Here is an 11,823-nt window from a genome sequence, read left to right as displayed (position 1 = left end):
CTATTTTACTTGTAGGTAGTCCCGGAAACTTTACATAGGTGATCTATGTCAGCGTGACATGGAAACGTGGCATCCGCTTACGTACAAGTAGCAGATCTCAAACTAAACTAAACTAAACTAAACTAAACTCAACAAATCTAAAGTTTTAATTATTTTTTATTCCATTAATCAATATAAATTATTTTTTATTCCATCAAGATGACATGATGTTGAAGGAGCTACAAATGGAGTGTAAAATCTGCTTTGAGAAGCATGACCCTTGGCAAATGTTCAAGAACTCAACTTGTGCACATTCCTTTTGTTATGACTGCACCACACAACATGCAACAACAAAGATACAAGAAAAACACAAAACTATTGCATGCCCTGAAACCAGCTGCACTTCCACATTGGATATCAACACCTTGAGACTAATCATTCCCAAAGAGACTCTCATCAAATGGGATGAATTCTTATGCGAGTCGACGATTCTCGACTCCCAAAAGCTCTACTGTCCATTTACCAATTGTTCAGTTCTGCTGATCAATGATGAAACCAGAAATAGTGTTACGAGAACCGATTGTCCTGTGTGTCGACGCCCGTTTTGTGCAGTTTGTCGGGTCCCGTGGCATTCGGAGTTCAGTTGCAAGGAATTTGGGAAACTGAAAGAGAAAAAAGAGGATAAGTTGGCAGTGGCACTTGCAAAGAAGAAGAAGTGGAAGAAATGCCCAAACTGCAATTTTTATGTGGAAAAAGTTGTGGGTTGTATCCATATAACTTGCAGGTGTAAGTGTGACTTCTGCTATAATTGTGGAGCTATGTGGAATCTTTATCATGGGTGCGGACAAAGGTCTTCGCGGCTATGGAGATGGTGGTGCAGGGTCAGCTCAACCTTTTTAAGGGTCCAAAACAGATTCTAACATCGGGGCACTTTACATAAAGAAAATCGTTTTTTTGCTTTTATCGTAACACATGGAAATATGGTGACACATATGTGTACGATTTCTAAAGGCACACAATCGCACATATTAGAGTTGGAGTGAGTTTAGTGATAAGAAAACGCTTCCAAGTATGCTAATTATATGCTATCCTTGTCAAAACCGAAAATTGGACGAAGTTAAACCCCTTAATTTTTTTAACAGCGATTCCAAGATCTTCTAGGATAAATATCTAACGTGTGAACCGTTAAACCCCACGAATGGCAAAATGTCTTATTCCAACACTTTCTAATGTTAACAATAGCAAGAACTGCATACATATTCAAATAATCAAAAAATATGATGTATGATATAATCAAGAAAATTAGAATGAGAAAGAAAAACCACTCAATTGTATCTTGAACCCAGTTTTAAATTACATGCTTGATCCATAATACAGGCAGTCTTCTATATCATACAAAATTTAAACAAAAAAACAAATCACAACACTCTTGAGCCCTACTCTTATACACAACCCGCGCCCAGACCAACCAGTTGATTCACATAACTCCATCCTTCGATCAACGCCACAAAAACGGTCCAACATCATGGGGCCAGTAACAAACCCGTTACATGGTCATTGAAGTATTAACCACGAAACAATATTTTCGCCAAACGCATAGGGGTGAATATGTAATTTCACACGACCCTTTCTTTCCCCCTCTTGCTTAACTTCCCCCACCAGTTTCTCGTCTGCTTATCACCACCACCACCAACACCGCCATTTTCGGCATGTACACCCTTCACAAGTCTTGTTTTGGCTTCGCGTAACCGATTCCTGTACTCTTTTTTCCAAATCTCGAATTTCTTTTTTAAGTTATTATAATCTTCAATCTGTTTTGAAGGAGGACGTCCACGATTCACATTAGTAACAGCTTTAGCATCACTATCAAAATTCTGTTTTCTTTGCTCGAATTCTTTGGATAAGTTATCAATCGTGTCGGAAATAACAACATTGCTTCCGCGTCTACTGTTTCCGATTCTGACAGGTGTCATTTGCGAAGGAGTTTGTATTCCTGATATGGTATCCTCAGAATCGTAAAAATTGGGTGACAGTGAATCAACGGGTCTTCCAATTTGCACATCGGAAATGCCGGAACCAAGAGTCTTCTTGGCTGCAGCAAGATTCATCTGGCATGAACAAATATTACAAATCAAGATTTTAATATAAAGTATATGTACAACAAATACATGTGAAGCTTATATGAAAAGATATTTGGCCAGAAAAAATATATATTATTAGTAAATAGAGTAAAATATCATTTTGCGTCCCTCGCCAGTTTTGCGACTTTCGTCCAAAGGTTTGTTTTTCCTCATCTAGATCCAAATGGTTTGAAATCTTGTCGTTTTCATCCGGCTCGTTAACAATCCATTTTACTCCGTTAAGTGAGATGTATTTCCGTCTCTTTTTGTTAACTTAAAGGGCAATTCGGTCTAACGGATTCGGTCAGGGGTATTTTAAATGCTTCTACATAAGTTGAAAAAGACCGAATTGCCCTTTAAGTTAACAAAAAAGACAAAAATAGCCCTGACTTAGCGAAGAAAAATGGATGGAGTTAACGAGCCGGATGAAAATGGCAAGATTTCAAACCTTTTGGGTCCGGGTGCGGAAAAACAAACCTTTGGACGAAAGTCGCAAAACTGGCCAAACCTCAGGGACGAAATCACGTTTTACTCTAGTAAATAAGTAAAAACTTACTTGTAAAGATGCCATTTGGCTCTGCCACATCTCCTCAACGGCCTTCATTTTGCTTTCGTATTCCGACCAACGTATTTCAAACTGTCGTATTTGTTCCCGCAAAGCAGTATTTTCAAGCTCCCTTTCACTCAACAACGATTCCGCCTTCACTACTCGTTTTTGCAGCTCTTCAATATTTTGTGGTAAAACATGTACATTTTCCTGTAACAAATCCTAGACAGACCAATATCCTCAAATAAATACAAGTAAAAAGTAAAAACACACTTGCGTGTTCTTTTAATAAAAATAAGGCATGTAATAATACCCTCAATTCTACATGTTTCCTGCTTGACTTTCGCTGGCTTCTTGATCTATCAAGGCCTGATTTTTTCCAACTTTGCATGTGATTGAAATGCTTCCGAGCCAACCACCCACGAACAACTGTGAAAATTAAGGATGAAAATAATAAAATAGAGTAAAGTACACGGATGGTCCTTGTGGTTTACCAAAATTTTGGATTTGGTCCTTCGCTTTCTTAAACTACACGGATGGTCCCTGTGGTTTACCAAAATTTTGGATTTGGTCCCTAGCTTTCTAAAACTACATGGATGGTCCCTGCGGTTTACCAAAATTTTGGATTGGTCCCTAGCTTTCTAAAAGTACATGGATGGTCCCTGTGGTTTACCAAAATTTTGGATTTGGTCTCTAGCTTTCTAAAAGTACACGGATGGTCCTTGTGGTTTGCACTTTGTAACGCATTTAGTCCCCAATTTTTTTCAAAAATACATGGATGGTCCCTCTGGTTTGCACTTTGTAACGCATTAGTCCCTAACTTGGACATGCTAAAACCTTTAGATTGTTGGTTGGGAACTAAATGCGTTACAAAGTGCAAACCATAGGGACCATCTGTGTACTTTTGGAAAGTTAGGGACCAAATCCAAAATTTTGATAAACCACAGAAACCATCCGTGTACTCAACATAATATTTGAATAAACGTTTTAGGGGGTTGGGTGCATTAAAAACTAATAATGCCGCAAAGGCGACTTTTTACCTATTTGACCCTTTACATTTTCATTTGACCCGTTTGAGATAATAGTCATAATACACAACCCAAATCACCATCCGTAAGTTTTAATGTAACATGTACCTGATTGTATATGTACAACTGTTGTCATGTGTTCATCAAGTGAACTTAGTGCAATCCCATGGTTCTGTTTCTTCAAAACATTAAACTCCCTTCTTGCATTTTCACCACGAATAACTGCATGAAAACAAACAAACTTAATTCTTAGTCAAAGTTGAACCGTATTATTTGTGATTGATCTGATAAAATGAATACGTAAGAAGAATGAAATTTATGAAATGAACTCTTACATGACTGCAATGTCACAATTCCAAACTTCAACTCATGAAAATCAACAAGAACTCGACCACCAAGGAAACGGTTATCGAGTTCACGAGTACTTCCTAGAACTTCTTGTCTCAAATTCTCCAATGCATCAACCTATATATGCCCACATAATTCCACCAATAAAACAAACATGCAAATTATTGAATTATTTGGTTTTCTATATATTTTTATTATTATTATTTTCTTAACTGGTTTTCATTGTCTGAAATTAACAGATTTAATCCTTGATAATCTGATTATTTAGGGGTCAAATAATTGGTTTTGAAAGATCAGTTGCAGACCAGCTACAACAAAACCGATTGTCTAAGGGTGAAACAAAATTACATGGTCACCCCTTTTAACTAATTTAAGAGACTTTAAATCCCAAATAATTTCTTGAATAATCTTACATGGTCACCCCTTTTAACTAATTTAAGAGACTTTAAATCCCAAATAACTTCTTGAATAATCTAAAAATGTTAAAATTCTAAAAAACCTAGAAGTGTAGAGGCAAAAGGTGATAGTTACTAAACAGGGTCACAAAGTCCTATTTTATAGGCAAATCCTATTATATTTACACATAGATATTATTTCACAAAACCTTCATATTGTCATTTACCTATTAATTTCTATATAGTTTAAATTTTGTCAAACACTCAAACAACATATTATTACAATGTCACTTCATAAAATATAAAAGACTGTCGTTTTAATCTTGAAACTTCTTTGAAGCACAACAATTGTTCAAATAAAAATGGCATATACATATTTTCAAAACTAAGAGCTTTATATGAAATTTTACATGTGGAACATGACACACCAACTGATATATTTAACTATATCAAAAAAAAAAGAAAAAATAAACCTTTATTCTTTTTTAAATCATATATTACATAAAGAATAATGTCAACCATCTTTGTGATATACTGCTTCATCATAAATAAGTTTTCTAAAACCAAAATTAGAGAGAAGCCATTTAAGGGTAAAAATGGCACAACAAAGAATTAAACGGGTCAACTATATTATGTGATTAAACTGTGACTATTCCAATCTTGTCTTAAAGATATAGTTAAAAAGGCTAAAAATTATATAAATACATGAAATTTTCAATTCAAAAATCCTCATTTTCAAAGTTTGCGTTTGGCCCATAAAGAGCCTTGACAATTTGGTTCTGATTGTTAAATATCAAATAGCCACTCTCAAAACACACATCCAAACACTTTAAAAGCTGACCTGTCCTCGGAAAAACAATTTTGTAAATCCAACTTGGTACATTTGCGTGGGTACTCGATGCTGCTGCAGAATAGCAACCGATGTACTCAATGGATCCATACACATAACATTCGTCGATAAAAGGCAGCCAAACCTGATAATTCATTAACACATTATAATTTGAAAGACAACCAACATAATGACATAATATAAATAAAATGATAATATATGAACAAGTTTTATTTTGTACCGGCTAGCAAATTCTTGATGTGTGAAGCGTAACGGGTATCTTGATTTTGATATTTGCATTACCTCCATAACTTGGCTACATTTAAGTTGTTCCCATACGATGTCGCTTTCGTAGATTCCAGGAAGTTTTTTGGTATTTGGTTTTATGCATCGAATGAAGTGTTGCTTTGAATTCTCCATTTGGTTGATTAATTTGGACAAGTGATCCTACAAACATCCAGATAAGCAACAAATTATATTTGAAATGAGTAAATAAGATATTATTAGTCTTTTGAAAGGGTAAATGTAGCATTATAAAATTTAGAGTAAAATGTCATTTTCATCCCTGAGGTTTGGCAAGTTTTTCGACTATGGTCCAAAGGTTTGTGTTTCTGCATCTGGATCCAAAAGGTTAGAAATCTTGCCATTTTCATCCGGCTCGTTAACTCTATCCATTTTTCTCTGTTAAGTCAGGGGTATTTTCGTCTTTTTTATTTAGTAAGGTTTTTTGAATACTTGTACATAAAGTGAAAAACACCAAATTGCCCTTTAAGTTAACAAAAAGACGAAAATGCCCCTGACTTAACCGAGAAAAATGGATGGAGTTAACTAGCCGGATGAAAATGGCAAGATTTCAAACCTTTTGGATCTAGATGCAGAAAAACATACCTTTCATCCAAAACTAGCCAAACCTCAGGGACGAAAATAGCAATTTACTCAAAAATTTATAAAGAAATATGAAAGTTAGAACTTTTAAAATGATAATATATGAAATTAACCCATCAAAGCATTCACGAATGGGAATGGCGAGTCAACCCACTCTATTTTGACCCGTTACCCAACCCATTAATTTTGCCACCTATAATCTCACGGGGTCAAATTTAAAAAAGGGAACTTTACCATGAACTTTGACCCAACACTTTGACCTGCTGCTTGGACCTGGTTCATCACACCAGAGGCCGAACCCGAAAGGTTCAAGGGTTTCTTACAAGATGACAAAAGTTGGATGGTATCAAACTGTAATTTATCACTGTCCTTTTCCAACAACCCTGAAGCATCATATTGAACCTGTACACATTCCATTACTTGGTCACATAAGCAACAAACATACAAAAATAATTATCAAACGTGCGCATGACAATAGTAACAATGAAGAACCTCTCGCGCATAGTGGCGAACCCTGAAAGCTCCTTCTTCACAGCTAATACAAAGATTATAACTTAGGTGTTGTTTAATCTTTTCGGTGAATGTCGTATCTGTGGCTATGGAGGAATTTGAACACTCATTGAGCATTGATATTATCCCCATTGGTTTCTACAAAAATCAAATTATGTGAAACAAAAAGTTAATAAATAAATTAAAAACACATTCCTTGTATCTTATGACGATAAATAAACAAAACGAATACCTTCTCAAACAGATCCAAACACTCTTGGTTGTCTTCAAACTCTACTTTTTTCCAGTGGATTCCTTCTAATTCGTACTCCTAATAATTATACTAGAAACGATTAATATCCCTTCAAGACTAACATGAACTAAAACATTATCATAATTACTAGTAAAATTTATTAAAGAAAAGGGCAAAGTGCAAGTAATAAAATAAAGAGTAAAATGCCATTTTCGTCCCTAAGGTTTGGCCAATTTTGCGACTTTCGTCCAAAGGTTTGTTTTTTTGCATCTGGATCCAAAAAGGTTGAAATCTTGTCATTTTCATCCGGCTCGTTAACTCCATCCATTTTTTCTCCGTTAAGTCAGAGGTATTTCCGTCTTTTTTGTTCACTTAAAGGGCAATTCGGTCTTTTTCACTTTATTTAAAAAGACCGAATTTCCCTTTAAGTGAACAAAAAAGACGGAAATACCCTTGACTTAACGGAGAAAAATGAATGGAGTTAACGAGACGGATGAAAATAGCAAGATTTCAAACCTTTTGGATCCAAATGCGGAAAAACAAACCTTTGGACAAAAGTCATAAAATCTCAGGGACGAAAATGACATTTTACTCTAAAATAAAAAAGAACTTGATACTTGTTTTACGATTTTAGCAATCAACTTTAAATTAAGAGCGAAATAGAATTTAATAGCTATTTTAAAAATATTTTTTTTAAGAAATCAATCATCTATTCAAGCTGCAGGCATGGTATTAATCGGTGCGACACCAGCAATTTACAAGTAAAATATTAAACAGACGGTTTCATGCAGTTAGCCTGTATTGAAAATATTTAAACATAAGATTCCATGAAATAAGTTATGATACAATTTGTATCCAACTATCCATATATATATATAATTATACCTCTTGTTCAAGCTTACAAAGATGGCGAATGAAGTGCTGCTGCAGTCTCTCATCAGCGTAGTTTATAAACAACTGCTGTAAGCTATTTCTCTGAAAATAAAGTAATGTTCATATGACAGGGTACAGTTGAAATGTTGTATTATAAATAACTGTTATTTATTAATATTAGAAAAAGTGTACCTGCAATGACTCAAATCCGTACGTGTCTAATATGCTTATGGCGTGTCGAGTATGTTGTGTGTTTCCTTTAAGTGATGTATTAACTTCTTCAATGAGCCAATTAAACAGGCTCTCATAAACAAAATTTGCCAATGTGTTTCTTTTGTCAGTTGCCTATATAATAAAGAATAAATTGACATGTTACATTATTCAAAATTTAATTATTATATATTTATATAAAAAAAGCGAAGTTGATGTACCTGCTGCAATGTCAATGGTTCGGTCATATTATGAGCTCTGTTGGTAGATAACACCATCATGAGGTCATCCATCTTGCAGCCCATTAACCTAGCAGCACTTCGACTCGCTTCAAATATACAAAAAAGAAAAAGATACTATATAAATTTACAAATTAATATTCACAGAAAGAAATCTAAAAAATTTTGAAATGAAAACTTGAATACGCGATTTAAGAGTAAAATGCCATTTTCGTCCCTGAGGTTTGGCCAATTTTTCGACTTTCGTCCAAAGGTTTGTTTTTCTGCATCTGGATCCAAAAGGTTTGAAATCTTGCCAGATGAAAATGGCAAGATTTCAAACCTTTTGGATCCAGATACGGAAAAACAAACCTTTAGGCGAAAGTTGCAAAACTAGCCAAACCTCAGGGACGAAAATGGCATTTCACTCCGTGATTTTATGATAATACTAGAATAGAGACACAAAGAAAGGTCTAAATTTTACAAATTGACCAAAACAAAATGCAATTGTAAGAATTCCAATTACAGTCAGAAGTAGGGTCAATTTATCCAAACACTAAAAAATTATTAAAAACTTTAGTTTACCTTCATCAGCCACAGGCTCAACAAGTTCTTCATCGATTGCTGCAAATGAAATATTCCCAAGCCATAGAATTGCAGCAAGCAATTCAAATATGTTTTCTTGATCCAGACCATGAATTCCAAGTGTATCAAAGGCATCCTGCTTGAAAAAAATATATCCTAATTAAATTATCATGTTTTATGTTTGAAAATAATAAGCATACGGTTTTCCTGATATTAATATTTTCAAATTACCACTAGCTTTATAAAGTTGTGGGCATCATCAACACCATTAATTTTCAAGCATCCACTCTGATTAAGAAACTTGTACTCGCTTGACATTTTTAAATTCAGCTTATCTGTAAACGAAAAATAAAATTAATAATAAGAAATATGAGTATAGTGCAGATATCAATAATACAATGTAACTTCATCAACCTTTAAGAACAGGTGGGGCCCCAGCACACATCTGATAAAATACATGGTACGACCGTTCTCCACGACATATTTGAGATACTCTTGACTGTGCAAAAAAAAAAATACTCTCACGTGTTAAACTCCAGAAATTAGAATCATAGATAGAACCCAGTATTACAAAAGCAAATACCTTTTCAAAAAGATCTGTGTGTTAAGTCACCGGTTTTGATTTTAGCATGAAAAGTTCAAATCAGTAGCCAAAGTCAGCAAGTCAAATAAAGCTTTCAGATTAATGAACATATAGCAAACTATTTGTTATATGCTTACATGTTTGGATACAAGCACCACTTATCATCCCCTCTGCACTATAATGTATATCTATTAATTTCCCCTGCCCCACAGAAAATTCCAAATTATATATGTTAGTTTCAATAATAATATCATAGCAATAAAACACTTGGAATAGAACTCACAAATCGGCTAGAATTCCAATTTCTGGAAGTCTTTGCATTCCCGAAAGCTTCCAGGATACAACTGGTTTGAATTAGTTTAGATTTCATCTCATAGTTCTGGCTTTTAACCGATGCCAGATATTGCATTGCAAACTTTGCAGTTTCTGTCTTCCCAGCTCCACTTTCGCCACTATAAAAAAACGTTACTAAGTAAAGAGAGACATAATCGGGTGTTTGGATGTGCGTTTGAGAGTGATAATCTGAATAATCAATTTTTACCATTCAAAGTACAGGATGAACTAACCTGATAATAATAGATTGATTCACACCATCTGCAATGATTATTCAGAAACAAGTATTAACATTTAAGATTAAACAATTCAGTTAAACTCTTTCATTTGTTTGTCAACAGTTCAACACACCTTTCATCATATCATTGTATGCAGCATCAGCCACAGCATATACATGAGGATTATCCAAAATCTTCTCTTTATACACCGCCACAAAATCATCTCCGTAAATATTTACATCCTTGAAGGGATTAAACGCTAATAATACAGGGCCCGCCTTACTCTACAGAAGCAAACCAACATAATTCAAATCCTAACTTTAACAATCATACGAGCAAATAACATCTAAATAACACAATCTTAAACGAATACATACATAAATTATATCGCGATTGTATCTATATTGAAGACTATGAAGAACCGATGGTTCGTTTAAATAACTAAGTTCAACAAGATCATCAACTCCATCAAGAACATCCGTATTCGCAGGTAACAACTCTCGTCTAGACACCGTAATCATCTAAACAAAGTTAACAAATACCAACACGAGTAAACCATAAGTTACCATCAAACTAGTATCATTTGTGAACAAATTATAACTTGCTAAACACTAACAGACTCACATTCCCATTCGAAACCCTAACAGTCACATCTTCACCAACCGCTGATTCGATTTTCCCTAACTCCCACCGATCGTTTCGCGACTTACACCACACTCCAAGTTTCTGTAACAAACAACTCCAAAGTTGATCAAACATTAAAAACCTAAAATTAAAAGTAAATTCAACTCAATTTACTAGTGATTTTCTTTTTTTCTTATTTTAACATTTTTATTACATTTCTAATGAAATAACCAATACTGTCAACCGAAACTGATGACGTGGCGGCAGCCGCAGCTCCGATCATCTTCTTCCGTCCAAAACCACAACCACCACCACCACCACTGCTTCTGCTGCTGCATTTAACATCTAGTTTTTCGTTGTTGTTACTTGTATCACAAGAAACAACATGCTGTACTGCAATTGTGGACCGGATCAGCCGCTTCGGGAGGCGAGCTTTGGAGATCGGTCGTGACGGTAACGCCGGCGGCAAGTCCGGTGAACTCTCGCCGGAGTTGTCTCTCAGGCGGAGAGAATCGAGCATTACTTCCAACGAACTCCGAGATGAAAGTAACATTTTATGAAGGGATTTTGATACCGGAAGCTTGAACTGGATTGAGGAAACCCTAGATTAACGAATGAAATGAAATCATTGTGGTTTGAAGTTGAATCACTGTTTTTAAACCCTAATTTAGTGATTCAGATCAATAGATTGGTGGTTGAAGTGGAGATATTTTGAATTTGTTTGAAGGAGGTAAAGTTGGTAGCTATAAAGGGAATGTCTTTTGACTCTTTGTGTACAGTGTACTTGATGACTTCAACATGGAACTGAATGTTCAGGAGTAATTTCTACTTTCAAATATGAAAAAGAAAATGAATATCGGGGTTCTGATAATACTCATACTGGTCTATACTGGTCTCGGATGTTATTCGGTCGGTGTTGAATTGTTTTGTTATGACATCGGTAGTTTACGATAAAGAAAAGTACTATTTTGAATAAAACATTTATTTTGGGATTTCTAGTGTTTATAACTTTATATATCTTTTATTGTAAATATAAATAATAGTTTAATAGAATAACGAATAGGTAAAGAAAAATATGAATTAATTTATACTATAGTAATACTTGAGCAGTATTTGAATTTTTTTTTTCAACGGCAAGGAACGATGTGCCAACCAGCGTGACATGCAGTGTTGTGGCTACGGTCGACTACTCGACCGTCGCCAGCCCGTTGGCTCTCCCACTCGTCCGGAGGCACGACAGTGGAATAATTAGTAAAACATCGCCTCCCATTAGAGACGAACCGGCGCCACCTGTATTCGTCCTTCA

The 11,823-nt window shown here is 35.0% G+C and overlaps 1 protein-coding gene across 2 annotated transcripts; it reads right to left on the bottom strand.

Annotated features, from left to right (window-relative positions):
- Window positions 1-1,284: 1,284 nt before the first annotated feature.
- Window positions 1,285-11,574, bottom strand: LOC110873682 (myosin-2). Of its 2 annotated transcripts, XM_022122674.2 has the most exons (24): window positions 10,732-11,571; window positions 10,518-10,619; window positions 10,271-10,414; window positions 10,027-10,177; window positions 9,909-9,936; window positions 9,626-9,794; window positions 9,480-9,543; window positions 9,343-9,356; window positions 9,174-9,258; window positions 8,991-9,094; window positions 8,760-8,895; window positions 8,178-8,284; window positions 7,939-8,091; window positions 7,759-7,848; window positions 6,874-6,951; window positions 6,624-6,779; window positions 6,366-6,533; window positions 5,488-5,693; window positions 5,259-5,391; window positions 4,010-4,139; window positions 3,783-3,896; window positions 2,960-3,075; window positions 2,656-2,868; window positions 1,285-2,087 (listed from the first exon to the last, which is right to left on the bottom strand). In XM_022122674.2, exons 1-24 carry the CDS (start codon window positions 11,068-11,070, stop codon window positions 1,596-1,598), a joined length of 3,492 nt encoding a protein of 1,163 aa, XP_021978366.1. In that variant the 5' UTR covers window positions 11,071-11,571; the 3' UTR covers window positions 1,285-1,595. The 2 variants fall into 2 exon arrangements, with proteins under 2 accessions (XP_021978366.1, XP_021978367.1); XM_022122675.2 differs by lacking the exon at window positions 10,271-10,414 and having other exon boundaries at window positions 10,732-11,574.
- Window positions 11,575-11,823: the final 249 nt, after the last annotated feature.

Source organism: Helianthus annuus, chromosome 8, assembly GCF_002127325.2.
Source record: "Helianthus annuus cultivar XRQ/B chromosome 8, HanXRQr2.0-SUNRISE, whole genome shotgun sequence".
Classification (NCBI taxonomy): domain Eukaryota; kingdom Viridiplantae; phylum Streptophyta; class Magnoliopsida; order Asterales; family Asteraceae; genus Helianthus; species Helianthus annuus.
This window is presented reverse-complemented; position numbering and strand designations above follow the sequence as displayed.

Bases quoted from the DNA above. Each gene is read 5' to 3' on its own strand.
- LOC110873682 (XM_022122674.2), bottom strand. From the start codon at position 11,070: ATGTTACTTTCATCTCGGAGTTCGTTGGAAGTAATGCTCGATTCTCTC. The intron at 9,544-9,625 runs GTGAGTTCTATT...TCTGTGGGGCAG, and splicing joins ATTGGAATTCTAGCCGATTT to GGGAAATTAATAGATATACA. The intron at 9,095-9,173 runs GTTGATGAAGTT...TTTCGTTTACAG, and splicing joins GGCCCCACCTGTTCTTAAAG to ATAAGCTGAATTTAAAAATG.